The 18,350-nt window shown below is 40.8% G+C and overlaps 1 protein-coding gene across 1 annotated transcript in view; it reads left to right on the top strand.

The window, feature by feature from the left end:
* The window catches only part of UBE3D (ubiquitin protein ligase E3D), a 145,370-nt gene that overhangs the window by 9,650 nt on the left and 117,370 nt on the right, over window positions 1–18,350 (top strand). The window contains exons 3-4 of the mRNA XM_068551048.1: window positions 2,777–2,867; window positions 14,230–14,461. Of these exons, the coding sequence (XP_068407149.1) occupies window positions 2,777–2,867; window positions 14,230–14,461 (323 nt within the window). The remainder of the gene's footprint in view (window positions 1–2,776; window positions 2,868–14,229; window positions 14,462–18,350) is intronic.

The raw sequence follows: 18,350 nt of genomic DNA, 5'->3' as shown, positions 1-18,350 counted from the left end.
TCGTGGCTTCTCTTGTTGCGGAGCACGGGCTCTAGGCGCGCGGGCTCAGTAATTGTGGCTCTTGGGCTTAACTGCTCCATGGGATGTGGGATCTTCCCAGACCAGGGCTCGAACCCATGTCCCTGCACTGGCAGGCAGATTCTTAACCGCTGCGCCACCAGGGAAGTCCGGGACGTTTCTAACTAGAGAGAACAGTACATATAAAGATTCTGAAATTGAGTTTGATGCATCATTTGACTTTGATTGTTGCTATGCCTGTGATACTTCCAGTATTTTGTTGTTGGCACATTGATTCAGAAAGGCAGTAGAAATGTTTCTCGCAATAATTTATCGAATGACCTCACTGGTTCATCGCCTCTTTGCCATGTGAGTGATATGCTTCGGAGGATTAAAAATGATGCAAAAAGGGGAAACGGAGGCTGTAACAGCTGGATGTGATACTCGTTCTCAGAGAAGGATTATAGTTCTTATAGATGCACTTGAGATTTCCCTGTTGCCTCATGGATGCGAAGCCTTTCATCTGCATTTCTCCATGCAGCCCCAAGGGCGGTCGACAGGATTGTACTGAAGCGCTGTTTAGGAGTTGTCAGGTGTTCCCTGGAATCTCTGTCTTGGCTTTTGAAACGAAAGAGAAGTAGAGGGAGTTCGTTCCTTTTTTGTTGGAGAATGATTTTGCTCAAGTGCTGGATTAGTGAATAACTAGTCTGAGTTGAGCAGGGTTGGTTTGAGGAAAGAAATGTCCTGGGGCTGAAGTGGCATAGGATAAACCTAAGAATGACTGTTGGAATAACCATGGAAAGAAGAATGGGGCCGTTAAGATGGGAGATAGATGCTCTGAGGGTGCCTCATGGTGGGCAGGGGAAGTGTTGTTTCAGGGAAGAAGCCTTGGGAGTCTGGCTCCTGTGACGTCATCACCTGTCTTTAGCGATGAGGAACAGTACCCACAACAGGAATCTTGTGTCACATCAGGAAACTGGAGAAAGGCAGGCGTGAAAGCCACAGTGGAGTGTTTTCAGATCTTCTGCTAGTTTTCTGGGACCATGATTTTAGGTCCTATAATGAGGAGGTACGGAGACCTTCCAGAGACAGAATTGGTATGTTGCCTACCCATATTCTATAACAGTTAAATAGCAGAACTTGAACTATTTTTAAAAATTTAAATCAGCAAACATTACTGTCTAGTTTTAACTGTTGGACAAAATAAATTGACTGCTGTGTGTTGGTTTGCATCTGTTGTTGGCATTCATGGGTCTCCAATTTCTTTACATTTTTAACACATATTTTACTCAACAGTCTGAAGAGGAAAAACATTCAAAGCCCTGTTCTGCAGTGCATGAAGGGGTATGCAAAATAGATTCCTCAGTATTTAATTGCTTTAGTGCTTTCCACATAATAGGTGGTGAATAAATATTTGCCGAATGAATAAATATCAAATAGGTGCATACTGATGTAAACTTGAATCAAAATCTGTGGTAGGAAGCGAGTCTTAACGTTTATAGCATTCAATCTATGTTTCAGGGTTTTTACAGAGTTGACTTTTCAACTGTAAGAATGCTCTTTTAAGGACTACAGTAGACATATTGTTACACTGTTTTGAATGCATAAGTCAGACGTGACCTTTGACCCAGAACTGGCTGCAGTAAAATCTGATGTAGCACCAGCATTAGATTCATCCCCAGGAGGCAGTGCTTCCCAGGATGCCCCTGTATCAGAAGGCTCTGACTTGAACCTGAGCCTGCATCATCCTGGGTGAGCAGCAGAGGGCAGTGTGTCACTGAAAATTTGTTTATTGGTTCTGAAAAGAAAATTTTGGATGTCTTACCCAGGTCTACTTATTATCTGCTCAGAGCTAAAGAATACTGTTTGTTTCACTTTAGTGCTACAGGGCAGTCCTAGAAATTAAACAGAAGAATTTTTAACTCTTAAGGCTTAAACTTTCTCACATCAATTATTTTTTTTAATCTTAAAATATAAAGTAACATAAACCAAATTCAAATTGCTTGATTCTAATGGATATAACCTCATTTCTTCAGACTTTTTTTAGTAGACAAATATTTTTGTGGGTTTGGTTTTTTGTATTTTGGGCTTTTTTGGAAATGAAAGTTTCCTTCGTGAATGAAATAACGGAAACTAAGGAAACATACTGTCTTATACTGCTGTTTCATATTCTATGGGAAATATATGTTTTCCCACAGCTTTAATCAGAAATTGAGTTTCACTCTTGGAAGATGGAACTCTTCTTAGGAGCCGTTTCATTCCCCGGGACCTGCCCAATAAAGACCAATTTCAAGATTGATTTTGTTTGTACGTACTGGTAAGATGCCAGAGCGGACATCAACCTTGTTTAAATCGAATTAAATTTAAGAAGTCTGTTTACCAGCAGTCACAGTGATGAAAAACTGTCCCTAAGCGTAGCAGAGGAAAGCTGAGAACGGGGACGCTCTGAGTAGTCAGCTGGATGTGAAAGAAATAGCTCCTTTTCTCTTATCCTTAATGTTGGTATTTCCAGAATGAGAGAAATAACGAGTTATCTATGTTACACAGATAATTTAGGGCAATACCTAACTCTGAAACATGTAGCAAAATCTGTTTTTGAAAACACTTCCCAATATTTGCTTCTGCTTGAGTCATCAGATAATACTAACTAAATGGGTACTTCTGGGTAGATCATAAGCAGTGCTTATTGGTGGTAATTTATTGCTGCTATTAAACTCTAAGTATGTTAATGGATTTGTCCCAAACCTCTAAGATTTGCTGTTTCCTTGATTTCCTCTAGAACCGATCTCAGTGTTTAATCAAAGCTCCCAAGCCCAAGAATGTTGCACGTTTTATTGCCAGTCCTGCGGTGAAATCATCATAAGGAACAGGTAAGGAACACAGTCAACACCGGTTCATCTTGTGCCTGGCAATGGTTTTTCTCTTTTTCTCTCAGAATTTTTGAAGGAACTGCCAAGGGAGCAGTCTGTGGCCTTCAAATGAGAGCCAGCTCAATGTCACTTTGAACCAAACCAGCCCCCAAACTCTCTAGCAATCACGGAGCAGCTGGATTTTCTCCAGCTGACAAAGGGGAACAATAGGGTGCTGGCTCTGAGGGAGGAAGGCTTATTTTGGTGGAATAGCCGGTAGAGATAGGCCCCTCTCCTCTGAAAACAGACACGGCATCTGTCACATGTTTTAGCCATCATCCTGGTGAATGAACTTTTCCACATTAAGTGAATTTTCTAAATAACAGAAGCTTTTGCAGCACAATTTTGTACTTGAACTATTTCTCTTAGTGCCTTTCTAAAATCCATTTCCTGTTTCCCTGCTTATTAAAACAGCATATAAAGCACAAATTAACCTTTTTTCCATGCTTAGGTTAATGCTGTAACCTGCCTTCGAGGTGTGCTGTGATTACCGCATTGAGATGGAAAGGGCCCTTTGCTGTATTCTTTGTATTCCCACGTTGTCTCTTTTAATTATTTTTCCATCCTCTCCTCCTGTCAGCCTCTTTGTTTCCTGGGCGCAAACCCTGCTCTCTGAATTTTCTAATCACTCATAGGCTGGAAAGACAGAGCAAACCCTTATTATCGTTAACAATATTTTTTTAACTTTGTTTTTGGCTGAGTTGGGTCTTAGTTGCTGTGCACCGGCTTTCTCTAGTTGTGGTGAGAGGGGGCTATTCTTCGTTGCGGTGCATGGGCTTCTCATTGCGATGGCTTCTCTTGTGGAGCACGGGCTCTAGGCGTGTGGGCATCAGTAGTTGTGGTGCATGGGCTCAGTAGTTGTGGCTCGTGGGCTCTAAAGTGCAGCCTCAGTAGTTGTGGCACGTGGTCTCAGTAGTTGCGGCATACGGGCTTAGTTGCTCCGTGGCATGTGGGATCTTCCCAGACCAGGGCTCGAACCCGTGTCCTCTGCATTGGCAGGTGGATTCTTAACCACTGCACCACCAGGGAAGTCCCTGTTGACAATATTTAAAGGAAGAATTTAGAGCTCTTTGTTGGATGGGTTTCCTTGGAGACTTACATGAGACCCCTCCTCCTCCAGTGTTCCGGGTCTCCATGGAGGGATGAACACCAGACCTCTCTCTCCCTGTGTCCCCAAAGCGGAATCCTGGTGCTGTTGCCTAGGCTTCCTCTCTGTCCCCCTGCAGGTAGCCAGTTACCAGGTACTTTTGCTACTTCCTTCTCCACGTTTCTCCACTTTCCTCCACCTCTTAGTCGATGCCACTGTCCTCTCGCTGAAGAGCCCTTGCTGCCTGCTCCTCACGCACTCAGCCTGACTCTGGGTTCATCCCCTCTGATCACGTCTAGACCACCCAGTGATTGTTCCCAAAAGCAGCTGGTTCCCCCCGTTCAGACCCTCCCGTGGCCTCCCATGTCTTCCAAGATAAATCCCGTAAGCCCTCCGCATGCCGCGCCGGGTGCTTTGTGAGCGTGCCTCTGCTTACCTCTGCACCCTCGTGTTCTAGCCCGCCCTTGCCCGCCTGCTTCCTTCCCTACACACGTCCTGTGCACAGCCCCAGCGATCGGCCTGCAGTCCCACGGTCTCTTCATGGGTTTCCCCACCCTAGTGCCTAGTGAAAGCTACCCCGCTCCTGGAATGCACCCCCGTTCCCCATCTCCCGCTGGTTAGCGCCTACCTAGATTCAGCAGATCTCTGCCGGGAGCCTCTCCTGAACCCTGGGTTGGTTTCTGTGCTCCTCGGAGGTTTATTCGCCTGTCTTCCCGCCTAAACTGGAGGCTTTGGGTGCGGGATAGTCCTACGCATAACGCATGTTACTCCTCGCTCATATTTAGAGTGCAGTGTTGTGTAGTGGCTGGTAGTACAGACCCGGAAGCCAGACTGTCTGTGTTTGTGTCCACCAGTTACTAGCTGTGACCCTGGGGAAGTTACTTACCCACTCTGTGCCTTCATTTTTCTTTTTTTTTTTATTATTACAAAGATATAGATAACAATAAGAGCTACCCCTATAGGGTTCGGGGGAGGATCGAATGAGTGTAACCGCTAAGCATTCAGTATGCGATAGCTCCTGCTGTAATTCTTACTCTTATCACCATCTTCATCATCACCGCCCCCAGCAGCAGGCTGGCTGCCTGAGGAAGAGTGCATTCTCTATAAATTCTTGCCGGGGCTTCCCTGGTGGCGCGGTGGTGGAGAATCTGCCTGCTAATGCAGGGGACACGGGTTCGAGCCCTGGTCTGGGAAGATCCCACATGCCGCGGAGCAACTAGGCCCGTGAGCCACAACTACTGAGCCTGCGCGTCTGGAGCCTGTGCTCCGCAACAAGAGAGGCCGCGGCAGTGAGAGGCCCGCGCACCGCAATGAAGAGGGGCCCCCGCTTGCCGCAACTAGAGAAAGCCCTCGCACAGAAACAAAGACCCGACACAGCCAAAAATAAATAAATAAATAAAATTAAAAAAAAAAAAATTCTTGCCGGGTTGACTCGAGTACACGTTAGGGTGCTTCTTCGGGCCCTCCATCAGCCTCTCTTGCTTGCTCTCTGATTTCTGGCAGCATCCCGGGTAGATGAGATCGCGGAAAGTTATGCTAGTATAAGTGGGGGGCTTGTGAGCAGAGCACCCTCTGAGTGATTATCTTGGGGAAGCCACGGGGTGACTCTGAATCTGCAGGGCAGGGAGAACGTCCTCGCTCAGTTTCCCTAAGGCTGAGGTGGCCGCAGGGCACGCTGTCAGGGATAGGCCCGCTTGAGCCTGGAAGGTCCAGAGGATCCCAGCTTACCCTGGAGTTTAACCAGGACAGTCTTCCTTCTCTCAGTCTATTTCTGGCTTTGGTTTAACTCTCAGACGCAGTTTCTGAAACACGTGTGCCTCTACAACAGTGAGAGAGACCTGGAAGTCACAGAGGAGCGAGTTTACTAGAGTAACGGACTGTCCTGGTGTGCTTGGCCTGAAGGGTGTGCTCGTACATCATTGGCTGATACTGCATCTTCTGTTTTGTGTCAGTCCTGTTTACGACCCTGGACTTGAGAGCTAGGAGGGCTTAGAGGCTGACACTAGAAGACCGTATGCGCTCTCCCTAATCCTGACCATTGGGAGGCCGTGGAGTGAGAGGCAGAGCGGGAGAACGGGACCTGGGTGTGAACTCCAGCTTTACCACCACAGGCTGGGGAACCTTGTCCACATCACCTCCGCTGCTTCTTATGTAGATGTAAGACGGCCTAGTTTCCTAACTTGTGAAGAGAATAAACGCTCTTACGTTTAAGGCTGTGACATATATAATAGTAAATACTCGGCAAGCTCCTTTTAGTTGGCTTTACAGCCTCCTTCCACCCCCTTTTCCATAATCGGCCTTATTGGCAACCTAGCAGATTATCTAGTACAGTGTTACAAGCCTTTTTGACGCAGGACTCCGTATTTTTTAGGTGTGCCAGGGACATGAACCCCTCTCTCCCTTTTTCTTTGCGAGAAGGTCCACAGTGGATGTGACTTAGGCCTTGATCACTTCACAAGGCTTCCCTGGACGCCTTTGCCTGTCACACATGTGCGCCTGGCACCTGGGGGCCTCTTGAGCAATGCGGAGAAATCCTTAGTAGGCGACGGAAGGCTTTGCTTCCATTTCACTCTTAGGCAGCAGGCCCCGTGGCTCTCTGTTTGATGGAAAGACATGCTTCCTCCTGTGTCTGCACAAGGATGTCACGCTGACTGTTTGCATCAAGCCCAGTGGTCGTCTCATTTCTCCCCAGTTACCTGTGCCACGCAGGTGGTAAGGACATCTGTGCTTGTTGAGTAGAAAGTAAAACCAAAGGTATTTCAAAGGAGGCTTGTATGTGCTGTAATCAACTCATTGTCGGCATTCTTTTCAGGAAGGCATCTTAGAATATGGTGGTTTGTTTTAGCAGGAGCTCTTGTATTGGGAGCAATGGAGCCGAGTTAAGATCTGCTTACCGGCCAGCCTTTCTATCTGGGAACAAGTCACTTTGATTCTCAGTTTCCTCATCTGCAAAATTCGGAGGTTCAGTTAGATAGACCTGTAAGAGTCCTGCCAGCATGAAAATTCTGTGCTTAGTGAACCTCAGAAAGTTGCACCTTGAGTTCTGTGAATCATGATGATTTGGATAGTGCAAGACTAATGCTTGTTACTTTTTTTTTTTTGAATGAAAAAGATTCTTGTCAAGCAAATTATAGGTGCAGAAGACTGTTTAACCTATTAAGACTCATTAATGGCTTTTAATACTTACTAGCACCGGGGTGCATGAAATCTGCTAATTACAGCAGTCTTTTTTCGTCATTCAGAATCACACGTTCCTAGCCATTTGTTTGGTTGTTTGAAAATAATGCCTTGTTTCTTTACAATAAAATTCTCCAATTTGCATTCTTACCAGTTCAGCAGAGTTTTTCTGTAAAAATTGTCCAAACATATACAATTTTTGATTATTCTCTTGTTAACAGTCCCTAATATCAAGCAACAATAATAATAAAATTTAGTTCATTGTGATCAGTCTCAGAAACAGCTAAATGGTCGTTATGTTTGAAATTTGTTATGTCTTTTAGAAATAAATTCATGTCAGACTTGAATTATATTGGTTGGCCAAACACTTTTGAAACATCAGCCTGATTTTCAGTCATTTGAGAGGTCTCCCAAGGTCTCTGGAAAGGCCCTCCCGGTTCCACCTGCACCAGCAGAGCTGGGTGTCAGCCCAGCAACTATGAGGGCATTGAAACTCTAGCAGGTAACAAGCAGAATGAACTTAACGGAAACATAAGAGATGTCAGAATATCCAACTAGTTGATTGGTCCCTTGACAGACCAGCTATTCTTGTAGTCTGAAAATAACTACTCCTATGAATAGTCACTTTTCTATGAAAGAGAACAAAGAGGTGGAAAGAGAGGACAGGCACACACTGAATTATTGTACAAACTTTTGGAATAAATAATAATGCCAGCTTATCTATATTCTAGTGGCTGTATCTTGAGCTTTAGATATTTGATTTTTTCTTAAAATTCTTATTGCCCACTTGGTTCTAATCCAATGTGAAATCTCTGTATTACCATTGTTAATATCACTGATTAATGGTTGATTTTAAAGTGAAGGCATTTCATTTTCTTGTCTATGTTTAAGTTTTAAATAAACACCATCAATCAATAACATTTATTAAAGTTGTGCATTTTAAAATGTAGTAAAATGGGTACTCTTCAATGTTAGTGGTGGATCTTTAAATTGATCATTTTTTTTCTGAAGGCAATTTGGCAATATGAACTAAAAGATTAAAAATTGTTTATACTCATTGACCAAGTTTAAAAAAATAAATAAAATAAAATAAAATTGTGCATTTTAAGTTTTTTGCCCCCAAAGCTTATGCTTAAGATACGTTAAAAATAACTAAAACATTTTAATTAATTAAAAGCATGTGTTGCTGTTCATCATAGAATCTTAAGCTGAGAGAATGTTCAAGAAATCATTTCACCCTTTTTCTGAGCTTCAGCAGGTTTTTACGTAAAAACTACCTTGAAAAAAATGTGGTATCTATTTTCTTTTGAAAGTTCTCTTGGGAAATAGATCATATCAAAGTTTCAGGGTTTTCGATAGATACACTTTCAGGAGAGCTGTGATTAAAATACATCTTTTGTTCTTAAAGGTTTTATGTTTTTTCCAAACATCAGAAAATTTCTTTCTGCTGTAAAAACACTTTTATCTTTGCAATGACTTGTGAGTTAGGCTCTTTCTTGCTCGATGTCTTACATAGATAGCTATGGGATATAGTATAGCTTTTATTCACCGTGATACAGGGTCAAGTTAAGTCTGAAATATCACATTGTGTGCGAATGTGCATCAACGCTCCCAGATCTCTCTAAGTCTCGGTGCAGTTTCATTTCTGATCATGTATGAGGTTTTGACATTGCTGCCTTTGACACTGTATTGAGCATCTGTTTATTGGCACTACGTGCAAAATGTCAAGGGACAGAGAATCTTAGTGATGGAGAAGATCTAGGAGCCTGTTTAGGCCCAACTCTTACTCTAAACAGGCACCTTTGTCTGTCTTCCTCCTCATCTTTGTAAAAATTCAAATCCGACCTGTCACTCCCCCACCTTAAATTCTGTGACGCTCCCCAACTATCTGTAGAACCAAGTTCCCGCCCCTTCGGTTGACGTGTCACACCCCATGTAGTCTGTACCATCCCACTTTCCCTGTCCCCTTTACTGATGTTCTGTGTTACCAGGAGAGGGAATATATTCCAAGGGAGAGAGTTAGTTTGGAGTCTGGAAGACCTGGGTTAAGATCCTGCCTTCCTTCATCAGCTCTGACTCTGTGAACTTGTACAGATTATTTAACATTTCTGAGCCTCCCTTTCCTTCTCTGTAACAGGGAATGGAAATTCTCATCTCACAAAGTTGTAGTAAGCATTACATGGAATAAGGTGTGGGAGGTGCCCACCTGAGGTTTTCTTAAGTTCAATTAAATGTGTGGGCTCACAACACTACCACAGGCCACGTTTCGCGCCTTCAGGGCAGTGGCAGGAGTTCGCCTCAGCAGAGGGCCTGCAGCAGTTCAAGCAAATGGCAGGTCACATACCCCTCTGGGGACTCTCGTCTCCCCATGTGACACGGTTCCAGGTACAAAGTGCAAGATTCATATCTGGCAGGTGCAGGAGCTACCCTGAGAAGAAGCCTCATGCCCTAAACAGCCAATAGCTCTTGTGATAATTCTTTGGCATAGTTTCTAGGGTTCCTAGATGCAAAGACCTGCATTCAGGGAAGTTTAAAGCATGGCATCCGCATCTAATATTTACAGCTCATTCAAACTTCCTCCTAGTCCAGATGCGATATACCAATCAAGGATCATTTTTACCATAGTCAGTGCTGCCTAGCAATATAATCAATGCCTACCATCTACCTGGCTTCCAGGGTAACAGGTCTAGGTGGTTAAACCAAAGGTCAGATTCTCAAGCAAAGGAGAGTATTTGTTAACCCTTTCATCCGAGTATGCTGCAGACCCAACCAGGGGCCTCACATGTTATAGTTATCCACGCATGCTAGTTCATTCCTTTATTTAAGAGCTTACACTGTGAGTCAGGCACTGTGCCTGACACCAGGACTCCAGTGGCAAGTTAAACATATATGGTGCCTGTCTTCATATTGTTTCCTACACCTGGGATGCCCTTAGTTCCTTTCAATGCCTGGAGAACTCCTATTCATCCTTCAAAGGTCAGCTCAGATGTTACCTCTTCACTGAAGTCCAGCGGCACTCTACTTCCCTAGCACTTTGCACATATTGCCCTGAATTCATGGATTGGTTTTGCAAGTCCACGAATCCCCTAAAGTAATATGCAGATTTTGTGTGCAGGTGGGAATGTATGTTTGAAGAAAGGGTCTGACGCTTTCATCGGATTTTCAAAGGGGTCTGAGCCATCCCCTCCCTTTCCCCTCTCAACTCCCAAGAATTTAGAACTGCTGCTCTGTTATGAGCATCTATTATATTCTGGTTTTGTTATTTGTTCATAGATGTATATTTCCCACTAGAATGTGAATACCTTGACAAAGGGACTGTATGTACTAATATTTTGTGTCGGCAGAATGCCTGACTCCTAGTAGTGGACTTTTAGAAAGTATATGTTGAGAGAATCGATTCTTAATCTCCTTCATAGACTCAGCAATTTGAATGATGCTAATGGTGCAGCATTTCCTAATTTAAAAGGGAATGTTCTTGCTTCTATTAAACTAAAATCAGCCTTTCTTGTTCCTACTTCTGTCCTCTGGAGTTAAAATTAAATGTCTACCCTCTTCCATGCTATAATTGCCCTTTTATGAGACTCAGAGTTGATTGGGGAAATCAAAGGAAAAGGGTTCATGTGTGGGAATCATTTAAAAACGATACATTTGCATCTTAAATATTTTCATTTAAAACATGCAAATGTACATTAACTTACTAGTATTTTAGTATGGAACTAATATCTTTTTGTTGAATGTGAGTCTGCTGCTGTGGACTCTTTTAGCTTTTTTCACTTATGCCATCCTAAATTCATTATCCAGAGTTTCCGGTTTAGGTTTCTTTAAAGTGGAACGAGAAGTTAGACACTGAAGCAGTCTGATTGCAGAATTCTTCTAGATTTTTATTCTTTTCCCCTCGCCTCAGTTTTTTTATAGTTGTATCTCCCACATTCCACCAGTGATTTTGTTTTTTAATAACTGACTTTCCTCTTCTCTGAAATGTTTAGCTTTCAGAGGAATAGCAACTCATATTTCCTTGGTTTACATGTTTGATTAAATTATGTAACTAAAATAACATGTTTGATTAAATTATGTAACTAAAAAAACATGCATAAGTGGCATAAACAGGTCTGTGATCAAATACAGTTGATCCTTAGCAGGCAAATGGTCCAGTCGATTGGAGCAGAAGTGAGCAAGTATTCAGGGTGCTTTAAGCTTTCACAGTATTCAAAGGCATTAGGAAGACCAGAAGCATGTTTGTATTCTGTTTTTTTTTTTTTTCAGGATAAATTATTTTGAAATGTCCTCATCATCCTGCCCACATTTCTTCACCCCTTAGACCAATTGAGATTAAAATAGAGGTAAATTTAGATTAAATCTTCCCAATTTAGATTAAAATAGAGGTAAACCATGGAAGAGTCTCAGGTGTCTATATTTCTACAGGAAAAAAATGAAAGCATTAAAACAAAAACTGGGAGCAAATATAAGGGGCTACTTAATTGTAAGGATGTTCTAAGCATAAATAATAATGACAGAGTGGAGCTTAATTTCTCTTCCCTTGAGTGTGGCCTGGATTTAATGACTCACTTCCAAACAATAGAGTGTGCAAAGGCAGAAATAGGAGCTCTGCTAGTGGAGGAACCTTGCAGATGCCACCTTAACCGAGTGATCAAGGTTGACATCCCCAGGGGTAAGTCATACTGATACAGTGTCTTCTCTGGGTTTGGTGTGATGAGAAGTCACCTCAGTGGTAGACATCCCCCAAACCCATAGTCTCAGTCTAATCTTGAGAAAATACCAGACAAACTCAAGTGAGGGATATTCTGTAAAATACCTGACCAGTGCTCTTCAAAAATCTCAAGGTCCTGAAAAACAAGGAAAGACTGCCACAGAGCAGAGGAGATGAGGGAAACATGATGACTAAATGCAGTGTGTTGTGAATTGGATCCTGGAACAGAAAAAGAGGACTTTAGTGGAAAAGCTAGGGGGATCCAGATAAAGTCAGTAGTTTTGACAAACCCTCCCTGGTTATGTAAGATTGTTAACATTAGGGAAAGCTGGGTGAAGTATATATGAGAACTATTTGTACTATCTTTGTAACTTTTCTGTAAACGTAAAATTATACCAAAATAAAAAGTTTATAGAAAATAGTAATGAGAGAAATCACAGAAGAAAGGGTTGTATGATTTGAAATTTAAGACATGTTAATCAAATTAGAGGCAATAACACTGGAAAAATATTTGTCACAGATTTTAGACAAAGGACTGATATTCTTTTTTTTTTTTTAACATCTTTATTGGAGTATAATTGCTTTACAATGGTGTGTTAGTTTCTGCTTTATAACAAAGTGAATCAGTTATACATATAAATATGTTCCCATATCTCTTCCCTCTTGCGTCTCCCTCCCTCCCACCCTCCCTATCCCACCCAGGACTGATATTCTTAATATAGAATATACTTGTACAATTTAATAAGAACATACTAACATCTCATTGGAAAATAGCCATTGATCGTAATTCACAGAAGAAACACAGTGGCGAATAAATATGAAAGCCAGTTCAATCTCACCAGTAATTAAAGAATTGCCAGTTACAGCAGTATTGAGAACACTTTCACCAATTACATGGAAAAATGATAGTGTTCAATTCTGAAAAAAGTAAGTGGAAGAATCATGGATTGGTATAGCCTTTCTGGAAAGCAGTTTGTCAATATAGGAATTGAGTTTAAAACATATGCACATTGGGACTTCCCTGGTGGCGCAGTGGTTAAGAATCTGCCTGCCAGTGCAGGGGACACGGGTTCGAGCCCTGGTCCGGGAAGATCCCACATGCCGTGAAGCAACTAAACCCACGTGCCACAACTACTGAGCCTGCGCTCTAGAGCCTGTGAGCCACAACTACTGAGCCCGCGTGCCACAGCTACTGAAGGCCACGCGCCCAGAGCCCGTGCTCTGCAACAAGAGAAGCCACCGCAGTGAGAAGCCCGCGCACCACAACGAAGAGTAGCCCCCGCTCGCCGCAACTAGAGAAACCCGCGCGTAGCAACAAAGAACCAATGAAGAACCAACGCAGCCAAAAATAAATTAATTAATTAATTAAAAAAAAATGTGCATCGTTTGTGCTTGTAATGTAACACAAGATTTCTTTCCCAAGGAAATAATCAGATCTGTATACAAATTTTCTAGGACTGTTCATCTCAGGGTTGTTGATAATGAAATACTCAAAACCCAAATATCTAACAGTGAGGGAATGATCTAAAAAGTTTTGGCATACCTATGGAGTAGAATGGAGTCATTAATTATCATGATATAGCTAAACAATGAAAGCAAGATACAGTTTGTATATTTCCTCTGATCCCAGACTGTGTGCCTGTGTACAGCTGTCTCTCTTGAAAGGCTGGCAAAGAAATACAGTCATGTAAAAAAATAGCTACCTGTCCTTGGGTGGTAAAGAAAGGATTTTTAAAAAAAATTTTATTGGAGTATAGTTGATTTACAATGTTGTGTTAGTTTCAGGTGTACAGCAAAGTGAATCAGTTATACATATATCCACCCTTTTTTTAGAATCTTTTCCTATATAGGCCATTACAGAGTATTGAGTGGAGTTCCCTGTGCTATACAGTAGGTCCTTATTAGTTATCTGTTTTATATATAGTAGTGTGTGTATGTCAATCTCAGTCTCCCAATTTATCCCTCCCCCCCCGCCTTATGATGACCATAAGTTTGTTTTGTACATCTATTTCTGTTTTCTAAATAAGTTCATTTGTGCCCTTTTTTTTAGATTCCACATATAAGCGATATCATATGATATTTGTCTTAGGAATAAGTGAAGTAAGTCTGACTTACTTCACTCGGTATGACAATCTCTAGGTCCATCCAAGGATGGTTTTTATTTGCTTTATACCTCCCTGTGTTTTCAAAATTGTCTATAGTGAGTATATATTACTGGTGCCATCAGGGGCAAAAATAACACTGCAAGTAATGTGGTTAATGAGTTTCTTTCATCCTTTATGCTGATTTAGTTAAGAGAATGTCACAGTTCCATTTTGTCCTGTAAAGCATTGTTTTCCTCTTTCCACTAGGAAGCTCCTGAGACTGCTCCCCCTGCCACACGAAAACTGGGGTGCTCTGGTTGACGAGTGGTGTTGTCATGCCAACCCCTTTGCTAATAAGCCACTTCATCCACAAGAGAATGACTGTTTCACTGGAGACTGTTTCTTCTTGGTGAACTTAAGACATGATTTACAGCAGCCGAGACCTGCAGTAGCCCCAGTGGAGACGCGCTGTCTTTCTTCTGAGAACCATTTAAAAATGGTAATGTATCTTTCAAAATAAATGCTCATTTAGAGGTCGGTTTAGAAACTGCTTTCTCCAGTCTTTTCTTCATTCAGGGCATGTGACAGACAGTTCTAAAGACCAAAATCCATGATTTTCAGTTGCCTTCATCATCCAGCTCTGCTCTTTTGTTATGGAAAAAGCTTGTGGCCTTAAACCAAAACAGCCACGGGAGCGGGAGGAAGAAGGGGAAGAGGACTTCTTCCCGCGTAGACTTTGGGAATGTTACCGTTTTACAAACCAAAATGCCCTCCTTCCTTGCTTTTAGGACAATATTCCGTAATCCATGTACATTTTATCCTCACAGTCTGATTTAAATTAAATGCGTTCTTTGCCTTCAAGATATGTACTGTCCTGATAGGTCCAGGTATTTTCCTGTGTCTGCCCCTAGTCTAGACTTCTGCTGGTGTCATACAATCAGATGCCATCAAGGCAAAAGAGGAAGTGGAGGAGCCCAAGCGTGGAAATAAAGCTCGGACTGCAGGCTCCAAGCTGATGCTTAATGAGCGAGGTCAGGCAGCTCCTCTCAAAGTTGCTGGAGGGAGAAGGCCATTTCCTCTCACTGCAGAGAACAGGTGGTTTACCTTATTTTAAAAGAAAATCAGTGCCATTGACTTGGCCCTTGTGAGAAATCATTCCCTGGATGGCAAGTCAATACTGATGTCATTTAAAAAGTTAAGAAAATCATTGCCAGAGAACCTTCATTTTAACATCTGATTATTGGTAGGAACGAAAGCATTGTGTGTTAAGTTTCATTTAGAACTCATTTAATTTTTGTAATGAGAACTGAGCCCCTCTAGGAAACACGCAGCAGTCCGCAGCTCTTAGGTTGTCTGCTAGTTTATAGAACTCTTTTCTAATTTGCGGGAGATTAAGGAAGTTTGTCAAATATCGAGGTTAAGCTGTTATCTGTTTACATTATGTAAGTATCTCATCTTTCACCATAAACACAAATCCCTTTACCTTTAGGTTTATTTAAAATTGTAGTAGTTTACTGTCTCTCGCTCTCCTCCTCTCTCCCAACTCTTTCTCTATATGTATCTTTACCTTTAGTAAAATCATAACCATTCATATTTCCTTTGATCCCCACTGCTTTTCAGTGTGTATATGTGTGTGTGTATTAGATAATATACATTAGATAAAATGTATGTATATATTCTAATGTATATATATGTATATATATATGTATAAGAATACCCCCCGCAAATTCTAGTGCTATAGCCTTCTATATTTTTAAAAGATAAATGGTAAGCACATAATATAAATCTATGGTTTAATTATATTTAATATGGTTATAGTAAAATTATATTTTAATCTAAATTTCTGTACTAGTACTTTATGTTTTATGTATTTTGACTTCCATTTTTATGATTAAGCTATAAATTTTTTAAATGTTTGGAAGGTACGAGAAGAGGAGTGGGAAAGATTAAATAAGAAAAACCATGAGTTTCCTTCTTTCAGATGAACTCTGCATTCTGTATGGGAGTAGATTCCTCACATTTATGTCTTTATCAGTTATATGATGCCATTTATAAGAATTCCTCTTAATTGTGAACAACCATCCCACGTGTTAAAGGAAGACCCTTCATATTGAGACATTACAGTTTTTTAAGTATCAAGGAGACTGTGGGAAATTATCATCATGACAAGCTGCTGTTAACAAAATTGTTTTCAAGTTAACCTAGATGAAAGTTTCACTTTAACTGCATATTGCTGCAGTTGAAAGAATATGCCTGTGACCAAAATAGTAACATAAATTTGGAGGGACTCCTTAAACAGTACTCTCAAGGGTCTTGTGGGAACAAGGCTTCTCTGTGCTATTGAAAACCTGTTTCTCATATCACCCCGTCTAGCCATCTAGCAGGGTTTTAAAATGTCACATGGTGACACAGCATCCTAATGGCATCTCTTGGGAAACATTTTTTTGGCGAGACAATATCAAGGGTCCTTAGAAATGTAAGCAACACAAAGGAAAATAAAAACGAGGACAGGAGGCTGATTCACCTCTCCGAGCAGTGGTGCCATCTCGCAGATATATTGATTTAATTAGCCCACAACAACGTCTGTCTTTCATGTTTGCTCTGTAGAGTTTCTACACTGCTAGGCTGCTTCTTTGCGCAACTCGCTTTATTATTTCCTTTAAGCGTAGGTCAAGAAAAATGCACTGCAAAGCAGAGTTTCTCTTTAACAGAATTAAAAGCATTGTAATATGTTAATTTAAAAGGTCAAGACTGTTTAGCTTATCAGACATTAATGGTGCATTCTGTGTGTATTCTGAGTGTTTGGTAGGAGTAATTTCTGCCTCTGCTTGTGAGAGATTATAAAAATCTATTTTAATTGTGGAAAGGGATTTTAAGAGATAACTCACCTCACCATGAGAAATGTATATTTAGTTCTGCTTAAGGAGTATTTGACAATGAATTACTCCAAAGCATATCTCTTGAACTAAAATATTCATAAATGACAAAGAAACAGCATAAACAAAGTCCAACACTTATTCCTTTCCTTGAATAACCCCGTATGTGTACAGTGTGTTATTTGTGCCTCTGTGAACGTGACAGTATATATCTTTGCTTTTCAAAAGACATCTACTGAATATTTGTTATTTCACAATATTTTTCATTTCACCAACATAATAAAAATTTTGCGTCTTACAACAGGTTGATAAAGGTGGCACCTCAATCTTTTATAAGATTCATATTATTATTCTAGACGAAAGTATAGCCACACTGATGACTTCAACCTATATTTTAAAGAACAAATGAAATTGAACATTGGTATTGTAGCTGGCGAGTATGACTAACAAACAGTTTTACCTTTTTTTTGGTTATTTGTTTGTCTTGTTAAATCCATGAGGGTCTCTCTTTTTTTTTTTTTCTTAGAATAACGTGTTGAACTTTGTAAACATTCCCAAACGTAAAAAACAGAATTATGAACTTCTGTATACCAGTCATCTTGATTCATAAAGTATGCTTCATCTGCCCATTTTATTTTTAGTTTTTCGCTGAAGTGCTTTAAAGCAAATCCCAGACATTATGTCATTTCACCCCATATGGATTGTTCTTTTTCACATGAACACAGTGTCATTTTCACACCAGACAAAATGAACACTCGATGGTACAATACCAGACCATATACAGATTTTACAAATTTTATTAGAAGTATCTTCTGATGTCAGTAAAATTTGTTTGAATCAAAATTCACACATTTGGTTGTTTGAGGTAATTTGTGTTTTTATTGATCAGATTTTAAAATCCTGATTACCCATGTGTTGAAAAGGTAGAATTTTATTTTAAAAACCAACCAACAAAACCCACTTTTTCCGCTTCATTGAAAGACAAAGCAAAATGTGCTATAAGAGCAATAATAAATGAAATACATAACAGCACCTGACAAAAATTTTTTTGCTTCGAACAGAAAAATCCCTTCTTCTTAAGCATTGCTACTCCAATAACCTGTATTAGTTTTTAGTAAAGCCCTTAGTATTTGGTAAGATTTAATGAGGATGGTCTGATTTAACTTGTACAAAATAGGGTCCTTTAAAAAGTATCTTTAATACCAATTTGGAGCCATAGGATAGATTTTATTGTAAGAAAGCATGAAACTGCCAAAATGTGAAACTTTGCAGTTGAGCATGCTTGGTTTCTAAGCTGTCGTCTTCCTGTAACCTTGCCTGGACCTAAACAAATTGGCACCTGCCTTGGTTCCTATGTCTGTGGCTTTTGACTTTTTTTTTTTGACTTCTAACTAAAGTAAGAACTATATAATAATTTTTTTACATTAAGATCTGATAATGCACACACAGAGACACAGATGCACCTCAAGTAGATGTTTCTTGAAGAACTACTTACACTATGTTTGAAGCACG

This window comes from Eschrichtius robustus, chromosome 9 (assembly GCF_028021215.1).
Source record: "Eschrichtius robustus isolate mEscRob2 chromosome 9, mEscRob2.pri, whole genome shotgun sequence".
In the NCBI taxonomy this organism is placed as follows: Eukaryota; Metazoa; Chordata; class Mammalia; order Artiodactyla; family Eschrichtiidae; genus Eschrichtius; species Eschrichtius robustus.
This window is presented reverse-complemented; position numbering and strand designations above follow the sequence as displayed.